The sequence below is a fragment of the Leptonychotes weddellii genome, chromosome 1, assembly GCF_054177405.1.
Source record: "Leptonychotes weddellii isolate Sample4059 chromosome 1, ASM5417740v2, whole genome shotgun sequence".
Lineage (NCBI taxonomy): Eukaryota > Metazoa > Chordata > Mammalia > Carnivora > Phocidae > Leptonychotes > Leptonychotes weddellii.
In genome coordinates, this window is record NC_138369.1 from 100,241,982 (window position 1) to 100,256,324 (window position 14,343).

The 14,343-nt window shown below is 39.7% G+C and overlaps 1 protein-coding gene across 5 annotated transcripts in view; it reads right to left on the reverse strand.

Moving 5' to 3' along the window:
- Window positions 1-4,869: 4,869 nt before the first annotated feature.
- SPTSSB (serine palmitoyltransferase small subunit B) overlaps window positions 4,870-14,343 on the reverse strand; it is a 30,502-nt gene continuing 21,028 nt past the window's right edge. For 2 of the 5 annotated variants that reach the window (XM_081829067.1, XM_031033442.2), the window contains 3 exons: window positions 13,710-13,834; window positions 9,733-9,776; window positions 4,870-6,089 (listed from right to left, as the gene is read on the reverse strand). In XM_081829067.1, the coding sequence (XP_081685193.1) occupies window positions 5,827-6,057 (231 nt within the window). In that variant the 5' untranslated portion in view covers window positions 6,058-6,089; window positions 9,733-9,776; window positions 13,710-13,834 and the 3' untranslated portion in view covers window positions 4,870-5,826. The other 3 variants (XR_014147973.1, XM_081829077.1, XR_014147972.1) reach the window with 3 other exon arrangements.

Consider the following 14,343-nt stretch of genomic DNA (forward strand, 5'->3'; position numbering starts at 1 on the left):
AAAGGACTGACTGATTGCTCTTTGGGATTTTGTGTGTTTGCTTGTTTGTTTTTATTTGTGGACTGTCTTACCTTTCTCCCATAACAATGATGGTTAGTGCGAGGGTTACAGAGGCCATAGAATTTCAGAGAAAGGTCAGGTTCCTATCAATAACCAGGGAAAGCTTCAGGAAGCTGAAATGCTGAGAGTCACTAGAATTTCATAGACTGTAGACTTTTTAATTTGAAGACACTCTGGAGAGACCCAAATCCATTCCCTAATTATCTAAGGAGGTTATTGAGCTTTGAAAAATAATGACGTAGTGGGGTTGGGATGGGGTGAGACAGAGTGAAACTTAGAAGCCAGGCCATAGGGGAGGGAAGACATAAGACCCACTGGAGGATGGAGAGAGGATCAGTTGCCTGATTATTCAGAAGATTTTTTTTACTATGGGCAAAGGTGAACTATTTTAACAAAAGAAACTGAATTATTAATATGAACAAGATATAAAACATTTGGACATGGCTCGTGTTAGGAAAAAAATATATGAGATCAGGGAATTTCTTTGAGGGATGAAGATGGAGGAGAGGCATTGCACTTTACTTGGAAGTACGACTTTCCCAGTATGAACTCAGAAAACAAAAGGATAAGCCTTCTTCCATTTTCCTTCTTCCCTCCCCTCCCCCAATCTCTCTGACTCTTCTTCCTCCTTGTTCCTTTCTCCTCTCATTGCTGAGTGGGAATCCAAGCTGGGTGACATGGGGCTCTCCTCCATCGCTGCATCCCTAGTGATCAGGATAATGCCATCCAGGGAATTTACCTGCTGTTGTGTGTGTGTGAGTGTGTGTGAGAGAGAGAGAGAGAGAAAGAGAGAGAGAGAGAGAGATGTGGGGCACTCTCTCCTCCATTTTGCAGTCTCCCCTCCCGGACAATCAGACATCTGGGTTAAGTGCTGCCTCTGTTAGGAACAAAAATACAATAATAAAAAGCAATTTGAATTTTGAATTCCATCTGGAAATGATTAAAAGTGTGAATTTTGTTAATGGAATACATCATCATTGTTCACAGAAAAGCTACAGAAATAGGCTTTGCCATTATGGTAAAGGCAACTGTAATTTTATTTTGGAACTCCTTCTGCCTCCTATTTCCTCATAATTTCTAACCAAATAACTGAAATTAAAAATTGGTCAGCCATGCTCCAATAACACTACTATTAAATCTTCTCAATACCATTACTTTCACTGTTCTCAGCATAATAATTCGGGAATGAATCAAAGAGAACCCGAGCCTGGAAGTTTGCTTTTAAAGCCTTTTCAAGCTGTAGAATTAGTCTTGGGATAATTTAATCCCTAGGAACAACCATGCTACTGATATTTTGGCTAGTCTGTTTTGATGATGCAAAGTACCTAGAGAATAACATTCTGTTCCCTGGTGGAAAATTGGAGTCCTTTCTTCCAGTCATAAGTGTAAGGACTCTTGATGAGATACAGTGGAAAAAATAGAAAAAATATATGAAGGTGGCTTCCTTCAACCTCTCTTAGGATAGTTAATCAGCTCCGGAAATAACTTTACCAAAATGGGAAGTTTCTTTTGGAGTTTAAAGAAAAAGGTTTTGGGTATTTAATGGAATTACTCCTTTGATCCAACCCATAAATAAGATGTATTGACTTTCTAGCTCCAAAATATATGTCAAATCAGACCATCTGTGTCTCTGCTTCTGATACTGCCCCCTTAGTCCAGCCCTCTCCTGCATGGGTTCTCCCTGCTCTGACCCCTGCCCCTCCCACTCACCCTCACACAACAGCCAGTGTCCCCCTCTTACAGTGTAAGATCACCTCCTTCCCACCTCCTCCTCCTGCTACCATCCTACAATGAGAGAAGTTTGGATTTAAGTCTCACTGGGTCTCCCAAATGCTCGACCCTCCCCGACTTTCTGTTGCTTCCTCTCCAGCACACTCCTGTTCCTTTCGTAAGACCTTATCACAACTCATAAATATTTTGTTTGCTTATTTTTTTCTTGTGTCATCTTGTGTACCAGATTGTATGATTCATGAATTTGGGAGTGTTACTGTTTCAGTCTCATTTATCTTTGTTTCCTAGTGGCAAGCTCAACAGCTAGCCTGTAGTAGACTTTTCCTCCAGCGTTTTTTCTTTGTTTGTTTTTTGTTTTTTATAAAAACTTTCAAACAGGGCTGCCTGGGTGGCTCAGTCATTAAGCATCTGCCTTCGGCTCGGGTCATGATCCCGGGGTCCTGGGATCAAGTCCCGCATTGGGCTCCCTGCTCAGTGGAGAGCCTGCTTTTCCTTCTCCCTCTGTTCCTCCCCCCATGCTCATGCTCTCTCACTCTCTCTCTGGCTCGCTCTCACTCTATCTTAAATAAATAAAATCTTAAAAAAAAAAAAACCTTTCAAACATGCAGTAAAGTTAAGAGAATTTTACAACAGACATGTGAATACCTGCAATCTAGTTTCTACTAGGCTTTCTTCATTAGATATCTATCCATCTTTCCATTCCTCTATCTGTACATGGTTGGCTTTTAATACGTTTGTTGAATGAATGAATAAACAGATGAATGAGTGCTACTCTTCTGGTTGATAGATGGAAGCTATTCATTCTGAGGTTGGCCCAGTACAAATACTGAGCTTCCTAACCTGTCGGTGACCCCATCCCATTGTTTCTGTGTGGATAAGGGTATGGGGAACTATGTGATGTGCTCTAGGATGTGTATCTGCTAAGTTCTGTATTATGAACTGGGCTAGATACTGGGGATTCGGAAATAAGAACAAATTTCCTGCCTTCCAGGGGCACATGCTCTGCTAGTGAGAGAATCTAAATATGGTAATGATGGAAGAAGAAAGAAGTAGAAGATGTGAACTAGTGATTTTTTTTTTTTTTTTTTTTTAGTACACACAACTTATTAACAAAGACTGACCAGTGTTATCTTGGTGTTAAAACTGCCTGCTTTCTCATCGGGCTGCCTGCTCAGCAGGGAGTCTGCTTCTCCCTCTGACCCTCCCCCCTCTCATGCTCTCTCTATCTCATTCTCTCTCTCAAATAAATAAATAAAATCTTTAAAAAAAAAAAAACTGCCTGCTTTCTCAGCATCTTGTATTTTTGGTTGCACAAGTAGGGAAAAGCCGTTGTTGACTCGGCCAATATCCGTGAAGGAACATTTTATGATTCCAAGTTCAGTGAGTGACAAACGCAAGCCCATTTTAACCATGAAACTTTTGACTGTTCTTTTTTTTTTAAAGTTCTGTGACCACTATTGCAATATACAAATAATAGAAGAAAAGAAAAAGCATATAAAAAGTGTTTGTAATCTAGGCTAACTCTGGTCATGGTAAAGAGCATCTCTGCCCAGTGGAGCGAATTGACAGAGCAGGCACTGCAGGTGGGGTTCTCTTCCCTTCTGCATGCAGATAGGTTTTTTCCCCCCATACTATGTTTGATTATATTTGGTGAACCCTGTGTTTATCATTTTGATTGCTCAGAGGAAATGCTTACCTTCCAAGTGACATCCTGAGGGCGGTGCTTTGCAATATCCTTTATTAGGCTTTACTGTGTCTCTTCACATTTATTTTAACTCTTATTTTTAGAAGGAGGATTTTAAGAAGGTCAGTGCGGTATCTTTGTAATTGAATTCCAAGAGTACTTAGCAGGGGTCCTTGTATATAAGCATGTTGAATCATTGTGAACTGGGAATGCATCCAAGTTCATGCTTAACTGAGAATCCTCTTTTAAATATTTAAAAGTGAAAGCAATCTTTCAAAATAGGCCTATGGGCTTGGACAGTGTAGGAATGGGTGAACACAGCACCCGGGTAAGCAGCAAAGGTGGAAACTGGGACCTGGGCTTCTTGCTCCTCTGACCTCAGCTCCTCTGACCTCATGCCCTTGTGTCTTTTAATCCATGTGGTTCTGTTTCCTAAACTGTCGGTGACCCCATCCCATCATTTTTCGTTTGCTCCCATTGTCCTCCCACGGGCTTCAATGTGCCACGTGTTTCTGGGCCCGGAGGGTCCCCGCCCTGGATTTGCTTCCTTGCTTTGCCACTAGCAGCTGAAGGACCTTGAACAAGAAATGCGTCTTTTCCAAGTTCCACGTCCCTTACCTGGAACTGGGAGACCTTAATATCTACTCCAACATGTAAAATGGGTTCACTATGGAGAAGACCCTTAATAAATGTTCATTTTACCCCGCTGTTTTAAGATCAGTTGCCCCAATGGATTATAAGAAAAGATAAGTTTAGGGGCATCTGGGTGGCTCAGTTGTTAGGCGTCTGCCTTCGGCTCAGGTCATGATCCCAGGGTTCTGGGATCGAGCCCCACATCAGGCTCCCTGCTCTGCGGGAAGCCTGCTTCTCCCTCTCCCACTCCCCCTGCTTGTGTTCCCTTTCTCACTGTGTCTCTGTCAAATAAATAAATAAAATCTTAAAAAAAAAAAAAAAAGACAAGTCTGGGGTCAAGTGTGGATGGAAGCACCTAGATAGTTGGTGCAATATGAGGAAAAAGCAAATCTGGGGGTGACTGTCTTATTTACAAAATTAAGCCTAAGTTTATTTTGCAAAAATCAACAAGTCCAGGTTCAGATCTGGTTTATCTTCAAAACACGTGTTTTTGGTTTTGTTTTGTTTTTTTTAACAAACATGCATGTTAATTTGGCATGCCAAACATCTTTCTCTCTAGCCTTCCTTGGAAATGTTTTTCCATAACACAAACATGGGTGCAAATACTGTCCAAAAACTATTTACATTTTGACCCTCAGAATTACGAACCTTACTCTTTATTGAAAGGAAAGACAAACTGTAAGGTTTGGTCTTTGGCATTCACATTTGATTCAGCAGTACAATTAAAAACTTATATTTGTTTTAAGATAAACACTTTGAAGGAAATTTAATAAATCTTGTTTTTGCTCTGCAAAAGAGCCACTGTATCAAAGCATTTAACTGGAGCTGTCGAGTTCCTGCTGGTAGAATATTACTTCCAGCCTATTTATTAGCTTTTCTTCCTGTAGCCCAATACGTGCTTCCCCCCACCCTCCTCCACTGAGTGAAATCACAGAAAGAAAGCAATTTCTTTTCTCTTTTTCCCCCTGGCATCATGCAAGGCAAGGCAGCATCACAAGTCATGATATCTGAATTTACTTTGATTATATTTTGTTCTTTACACTTAATATTTTTTGTATTATAATACTTACTGGGTTATCTAAAATCAACGTTGTTGATTTTAAACTCTTATAACGCCAGACTTTTAGAGGCGTTTGAAATAATTTATGAACCATTCTGAAAAGAGATAATTGCCTCCCGCCTATTCTTTTGCACTTGAAGTAAAAGAATTTTAGGTATCAGCAGTTTGCTAGAAAATAAGACTTTAGGGGGCCCATATAATTTATTCACACCTTTTTATATGTGTAAACAAGGATAGGATACTCTTGACAGGAGCTTATGAACAAATTTTTTTTTAAAAAATATACCCTTTAGTACAGAATAAATATCAAGGGACCATTTTAAACATGATTCTGGTAGGTCTCTTATGAGCCTACTTTTCAGAAAAATTTTATATGAAATTTCCTGATTAAAAAAAAAATCTAAAGTTGTAGATTTAAGTTGAAAGAATATGGTTGGTATGTGAGGCAAGGTGTATGCATTATACGGACTGATGCACCATGTAGCATGTACAAAAAAACCTAAAAGACATCTATCCCACACTGCAGGCAAGATATAAGAGTGCATAGACAAGAGAGTTTTTCAGATCAGACAATGAAAGAAGACACATATTCACGTAAACCGGTAAGTTGTAAGCAACATATACATAGGCAAAGCTGATTCACAGAATGCAAACAGAATCAATTAGAAATTGTACTGTGATAGCCACATATTTTGGAGAAAAATTCCCAAGCCAGACGAATGTGGATTGGGATAAAAACATAGGCGGTGTACACCACCATAGCAAAAATGGTCAGTAAGATGGTATTGAACATGGATTGCTCCCAGGGCTCCAAGACAGCACAGCAGCTAATGATTTGGTATTGATAGTAGAGCCAGGAGAAATAGTCCTTCACACGCTTGAAATCCATTGTTGGCTCCTTCAAGCTGCAGAAAGTCTGTCCTGTTAACAGATTAGAAGAAAAATAAAATGAGGAACCAAACACAGAATCTCCTTAGATTTTCATGATCTTAGCATGTTAAAACCTTCAAAAGAATGTCAATGATCATTGGATGGATTATTTATATGAATATTATATTAGAAATAATTCCCAGTATATTAATCATAGGAGCTCATAATATTGCCACTATGGATAATAATTACTACCAGGATTAATGGCAGCAATATTATTAATAATAGTAATAGTTATCTAAAAATGATAATTGTTAGTGGATAATCTAGTGAAAATACCTAAAAATCAAGGCTAACCACATTTTCTTTAGCTATGTAGGCAAAGAGTGAGAAGTGTGAATATTCTATTTCCTACAACATGTATTCTGGAAGAAAATTTAAAGAATGGTGTGCAGAAAAGAGTTAATACAGCAAGCCTGAGGCTGCTATATTTACAAGGGTCTGCTTGCAAGTTTTTGGCCCTTGGCCGGCATCTGGGAACTTGCTTTCGGAATGTTCTCTCTGTTCCCTAATGGATAAGAATGATTCGCTATGCCTAAACTGTGCAAACACTATAATTTTCGGTGAACATCTGCTTTATTCTGGAAGTCTGAATTTTGATAATTGTTAGGCAAAGGATGTCCACAGAACCAGCCCCAATTAAAACCCTGGTGCCGAGTCTCTAATGAGCTTCTCTGGGCAGAAGTATTGCATATGTATCACTGCACTTTTTGCTAGTGGAGAAAGAAGCACACTTGGTCTGTCCACTCATGGGAGGCAGAGAGCATCGGAAGCCTGTAAGGAGATGTTTTCCAATTCCATCTGTATCTTTCTTCCTTGCTGATCCTGTTGTACATCCTTTCACTGTAATCGTCCCTAGCTGTAAGTATAAACATATATTGAGTTTTGTGAGTCTTTCTAGTGAGTCACTGACTATGTGGGCGGTCTTGGGGACCTCCAAAGCACATGGAAGCCCAAAGTTGGGTGATCATTTGGTTTTTGGGTAAAGAAATTATGAAAACCATGTAAAAATGTTTTGTTGGTCCCCAGATAGGATCACACTTACAACCACATGCATGTAAAAATTCCTAGAAAGAAGGGCATCTATTATTTCTTAAAAAGATTCTTGGGAAGATTCTGTAAACTCCCATAGACACTATGGGAATATAGGCTGACCCTTGTGCCTCTTCTGCCTATTCCTAAGAATATAATGGTGCCACATCATCTAAGTCCACTTTGCTTACATTTACTATTCAAATCACAGTTAAAGTTTTTGAAGATAATTTCTACCTTCTGACCTAAACACGTCTCTCTTTTCTTTGATTCTCTTTGAGTAAAATAAGATGTTTTTGCTCCATAAGACTAAGGACTCCTCAGGCTATGGGGAGACTTTCATGATCCTAAAGCCTGCCACAAAGATGGTCATAAGTAAATATGTGCTGAATGAATGAGTGAATGGATGAAGAGTAACCAACTTAAAAAAAAATAATTATAGATCACTCATAGTCCCAACCTAAGTGGGATATGGTTAGCTACTGTTGACTTTCAACAGTTTGGCTTTGATAAGTAACTATTTCTGACGAGGGTAATTTCCACAAAAACTCAAAATACAAAGTCTTTGTTGTGATTATCTGTAATAATGGCCAGGATAATCCAAACAAGTAGATGGTACAAACTGAAGTCATTGTGCTTTCTTATGAAAAGAAAAGTCAGCCTCCCATCTGTCCTAGAAGCCAGAGCGGGAACTAAGTAATTGGATTGAAATGCCTTGTCCTGGTCGGTGGACCTTGGTTAAGAAGTCACTTCCAACATTCTTTTTCATTCCTAGCTCTGGCTGCAGAGAAAGAGCAGGCCAATAGAGTTTGGTCTCAGAGGAAATGAATGACAAAAGTGGTCATTTCAGTGAGCAATATTATCCAAGCAACCAACATTTTCCACTGATAGGCCAAAATGGAGATAATTAGGAGGTATCACTATTTGAGCTTTTAGGCTGTCCTACTAGACAACTGTATATTTCAAACTAAACTTACTTGTTTAAAGATCTCATTTACGGCTACCCATATTTGCTTCCTCTTCATTACCTAGATATGGTTCAGGGTGACTCTGGGTAACTGTTCGGGAGTGTGAGAAAACATTCATCAGGTATCACGTCCAGGCTGTACTAGGCAAAGGTGGGAGACTGATGGCTCAGACAGGCACAGACCCTCCCCTTAGGAAGCTTCATCCAGTTGAGGAGAAAGGTAGCAATCAAGTGGTATACACAAATATGTATATCAACTACATTATGCCCTTAACGAAAAGAGCAGCATATGAGAGGCTATGGGAAACCTGATCCAGTCTTAGCAAGTCTTGGAGGAAGAGATGCTTGGGATAAGATCCAAAGGGTGACTATAAGTCATACAGATAACATGGGTAGTCAGGTGGGGAGAATGGCCAAGAGAGGGATCAACTTATGTTTGTGCAAAAGTCAGAGGTGGGAAGAGGTTTGACAGATGTTTGCAGGGGTCAGGGAACGGAGCTGTAGACACCTGGGGATGGAGAGTGGGAGTAGGAGAAAACTGAAGAGAAGGGGGTGGCCAGAGTTAGGCCAAGCACAACAGGGCCTACTTGGATAAGCTAAGTATTTTGTCTTTATCCTGTGAGTGAGGGGGGCTGTGGTGGGTTTGAGACAATAAGGCGTTAAGCTCATATGGACACGTGGCCTTCTCTGCATTCTAAAGCCAAGATGAAAGGATTTTCAAGACCAGTCATTTCAGAAAATCTATACCTCTGCTGTCCCAAGGGTGTTACTCATTCAGAATCAACCTCCTACCGAAAATCTACTTAAAATATTCTTAATACTCTTTTCACTTTTATAAATGAGATAAATGACTCATTTAGAAATATCATTGACTTTTTCTCTATACATTTTAGCTTTTAAAAATACACACAACAAATTGCCTGGCCATAGCTTTCTCTTCTATTTTTAACTTTTTTCTTTTTTAGTAGTCTCTACCCCAATGTGGGGTATAGATTTCTCTTCTAAAATTAAATTTCTTGCTTGAGCAGCCCCGATGGCCACCTCGACTGCAGTCTTGTGAGAGACCGTGAGCCAGAGGCACGCAGCTAAGTTGTGCCTGGCACGCAGCTAAGTTGTGCCCAGATTCCTGAGCCACAGAAACCGTGAGACAGTCAATGTTCATTGTTTTCAACTGTAAAAACCAATCAATCGAACAGACAAACAGTAGATCTGAAGCACACCAAAGTGCATTCACCAGAGGTGGATACCTGGTAAGACTTTGACGTATACTGCTAACAATTTAAAGAATCAAGGTTTTAAAAGTTTTTCTTGCCAGTTTTCCCGGCCGCTGTGTCACATCCCAGGCCCCTGTGTCACTTCCCAGTTCTCTCAGGAGCCAGCTAGGACATGTGAAAAGGCTTGTACCGCCCCATCTCACTTCTGTCTCCTGAAGCCTAAAAGTCAACAAAAGGCATTGATTTCTCCCCTCACTTTGATTCTTTTTTCCCCTTATTGATGAAAAGCAATTTTAAAGATGGTTTATTTGTTCCTTAGCTGGAAAGGTAACAATACAAATTAGTCACGGGGCGGAAAAGTACAGCATAAGGAATATCGTCAATAATAACTGTAGTAACTTTGTATGGTGACTACACTTACCGTGCTGAGCACTGGTGAGTGCGTTGAATCACTGTGTTGTACACCTGAAAGTAATATAAGATTGTATGTCAACTACACTTTAGTTAAAAAAAAATTACTAATGCAGCCGGGAAAAAAAGGAAATAGAATTATAGTACATTCTAGAATCTACGTGCATTTTTACGGAATAAAAGAGGATAGTGTTTTATAAAACATTAAAAAAAAAGAAAAGGTGAGAAGAGAGAGTTGGTTATTATTGGTAAACCATCTGTTACAATCTATTGTTAGAAAAACACTATATTTAGTTTCTAGATTTGCGTAGGTAATATATTTCTACTTCCTTTTGAGCCCATTTTAAAATGTCCTACAGGGATATATCCAAGATTAAAAAAAAAAGTATTTAAGATGAGTAATGTGGGTAGAAGAATTCACTCATTCATTAACAAATGCAATTTGAGTACTACTGTGTGATTTCTTCTGAACAGTGATGGCTTCAGAAGGAATCTGTCCCCAAAATGGCAGTGTAGACAGGAGATGCTCTTATAGGCAGCACGCTGGACCATGTAACAAACGCGCAGTGGATGAGGGGTCAGGAATGAACACCACATGGGGATAGGACATGGAAAGATGTTAAGAAGGAAACTAGGAGATTAGGCTGAATTTGGGGAAACAAGATGGTAGAAATGCCATGAAAGGAATTACCTACCCAAAGGTAACTTAGAACTGGATGAGAGCAAACATCTTAACGTCTTAATTTCTCACAATGAAATGTGGAATTCGTTTGCCCACTTCCTTAAAGACCTAATGCCCTATCCTGGCAAAGCTAAACAAAGGACTTAAAATGGTAACTTTACTCAAGCACACAACAAATCTCCTTGTTTTCAGTTGTGTGCTTTTGAAAGGTGATTTCCATACATGGAAATGAGGGAGGCAGTAGTTTGTTGCCTTTAAAAAAAAAACTTCCCTCTAAACTTGATGATTTTTAAAACCTTCCTAGATCTTTAAGAAAGTTGTGCTTTTGTTTAGGGGTGGCATTGCTTAAGCAGATAGTGATATGTCTTCGGGGGCCTAGATGGGTATGACTGACAGCTGAAGCTGAGTGATGGGTACACCCTTGGGTGAACTGGGAGGGCTGGGCACCCCTGTGGAACACAAAGCAATTGAAGCTCCAGGTAAGAAGTAGGGGGTGAAGCAAAGGGCAGCAGCTTTACCTGGAGAAATGGACTGTGAAGCCTAAGGAAAGGCTTTCTCTGGGCCATTGTTTTAAAAACATGAGGACCAGTGTAGGACCACATTCTAAGGTGCCTAATGGATTTGATGTATCAGAGTTTCTCTAGTAATAATAAAAACAAAAGAATTTATATTTTCAAAGGATCTTCTATAGTTTGAAAAGTGCTTTTTTTTGCATTTGCATAATGCAGAGTATGGGTTTGGGAATAAAGATAGATGTTGGTTCAAGTCCTGACTCCTCCACATACTGGCTGTGTGACCTTGGCCCAGTTACTTAATTGTTCTGGGTCTCAATTTTCTCACCTGTAAAATGGAGACAATAATCCCTACTGTTTAGGCTTGCTGGAAGGATTAGCAGAAATGCAAGCAAAACATCAATTCAAAGATTTGCATATGGTGGAAGGACATAGATAGGAAGATAGAATCTGACTGGAGAAAGCCTTCCCTTCTTCCCTCCCACCCTTCCTTTTATTTACTGAAAATAATTATTGACATGCTGGTAATTGCACTAGAAACTGGAGATTCCATGGTGACAGTCATCATTGCCCTTGAGGATTATAATTCAACTGAGTATATTCCACCAATCTACATTAGAGATAGTATTTACCATATATAACAGGTAGCTAAAGTGAAATTCAGAATGTTAATGACTGGATGGACTGTAGAGATCCCCTAGACCAAATTACTCATTTTAAAGAAAAGGACCAAGTCTATGGGGCTGACATCAAATTGATATTAAATTGGTTGACATTGAAATTGGTTTGTCAAACCAAATTGAAGTGACTGGACCAGGTAGAGAACACCCGGTATCTTGGCAGTTGACACTGGATGAATGAAGTGAAAATTCCAGTGAAGGTTTTCTGTGGTCTTAAAAGACTTAAAGTTGAGCAAGGACAATGGACTCAGGTGTGTAGGATATCTGGAAGACCTCAGCCCCTACCCTCTATTTCCCCAGACTCTTTCCTGAATTCCCACCCTTCAGATGCTCCTCTGACCAAATGAGGATCTGGATGCCTATTTATTGCAAATGTTACTGGGAACTAGCAAAAATTAAGGTTCTTGTTAGTGATGCACATCTTAGCATGGCTTTCTTTACCCATGCTACGATATGCAAAATAATAAATTGTTTTGTTATTATTATTGGAGAAACTCTGATAATTGGCTTTACCCATGGCTTGACCCAACTTGGTAAAGCAGAGTTCTACCAAGCAGAGGGGAGGAAGTGGGAGAAGGATTATTAGAGTCCTGGGAGACACAGGAAGAGACTGAATACTGAAGGGAATCCAGCGAATGAACAAGGACACTGGGGCCCTGGAAAATAGTAAGGGCTTGGGAGTCCCCTAAGAAGTTATCTTATAATTGATTGGAGAGTAAGTGACTATTTTTTATTTCTGAATGTCACTGCCCTTTTATCAACAGGTGATGATTTTTTTCCCCCTCACTCGATTTGTGTACAGTGAGGAAGGAGATAAATTTGCACCTCTTCTCCCAGAATGAACGGAGAGGACCTGGGACTTATGACCCACATTACTCAGGGGCAGGACTTTGTTCTGGTCTGTATGGACAAGAAAGAATACATAGAGCAACAAGAAAACCCCATGTGTTCCCATGAACCCATGTGTATGAGTCATGAAACGAGAGCATTGTGAAGGGAACGTTCAGGGAAGGAATGAAAAAGAGAGGCTGGGCTTGCTCAGGAAGTTCTGTGTTGTTGTTTTCTGTCCATGAGAACAGGAGTGGCAGGAGGTTAGGCAACTGCAATGAGGGGGAAGCAACAGGTGGTTTGGCAGGCTGGAACTGACCTTGTGGAAATTGCAGAGGCTTGATCTTGCAGCCCTCCTCCACCTAAAGAAGGTACTCCAAATTACCGGATTTTCTCAGTTTGGGATCTCCCTTTCTAAACATTAGCTAAAAATGAATCTTCCCTCTTGGGGGGAAAAAAAGCCCTAACACATTTTGGGTTTTGGGTTAAATTTACTTCTAAAATGTCAGGATCTGGGGCTGAGGAGAAAAGTCAGAAAGATCTGCAATTGATTTTGAGTTAATTCCTTTCCAACTTATTTAGAACTTTGCGTCAGTCACTTAGCTTTTGTGTGTGTGTGTGTGTGTGTGTGCTTCATATTTGGAACCTGAAAATCTGAGATGTGAAAAAAGTGTCCTGCCTGCTGCAGAGAGAGATGCTATATCTAAAAAGAGACCGTGTCTGTACTCAGAAGTAGCTTTCTTTGGAAAGAAGTCAGTACTTTTTATTCAGGTTCAAGCCTCCCTTTGATTAAGTAATTCATTTTTATTTTTCTTAAAGATGTTATTTATTTATTTGTCAGAGCGAGAGAGCACAAACAGGGGAAGCAGCAGGCAGAGGGAGAAGCAGGCTCCCTGCTGAGCAAGGAGCCTGATGTGGGACTAGATCCCAGGACCCTGGGATCATGACCTGAGCCAAAGGCAGACACTTAACTGAGTCACCCAGGGGTCCCTAAGTAATTCATTTTTAAAAGGAGCAGAGTGATTTCCTCCCAAAGAGTACTGTTTGACAAGGGGGATAAAAAAGTAAATTTAAAGTGGAGAAGACTGATTAGCACTACCTCAGCCAGTGGATCAAAGCCAAGATCAATAGTGATAAATGATGTTGATGGTATGTATCCATGATATCATGGCATGAAAATGGCATTTTACCTCTGTGGTCTTCCCCCAAATAACCCACAACCTCAGTGTAATCATGAGAAAAAACATCAGACAAAATTCCAACAGTGTAGCATCCTGCAAAATACCTGATCAGTACTCTTTAAAACTCTCAAGGTCATCAGAAGCGAGCAAAATGTGAAAACCTGTCACAGCTCAAAGGAGCCTATGGAAACATGACAACTAGATATAATGTGTTATCCTGGATGGAATCCTGGAATAGAAAAAAAGGATATTAGGTAAAAGCAAAGGAAATATGAGTAAAGTATTGGCTTTACTTAATAGCATATCAACATTGGCTCATTAATTGTAATACTAATGTAAGGTCTTAATAGGAGAAACTGAGTGCAGTGTATGTGGAAACTCTCTGTACTATCTTCTCAATTTTTCTGTAAGTCTAAAGCTGTTCTAAACAATAAAGTCTATTAATTTTTTGAAAGCAAAATAATAATTAGGAAAGTCTTGAAAGGTCCAGAGTCATCCCTATTCTAAACTCCAATGAACTAAACTCTGCTCTTCTGGGAACATCTTGCTAATAACTCTGAACATAGTTAAATAATACCCTTTCATAAAGGAATGGCTTTCAAACATTTTTAAACAGAATAGAGAGGAAAAGTACATTTGCATTGTGATCCAGAGTACACACACACACACACAGCTCTATAACTGAAACAAACATCTCTCACAGTATTACTCTACAGTGCATGCTACTTTCTTTTCTAT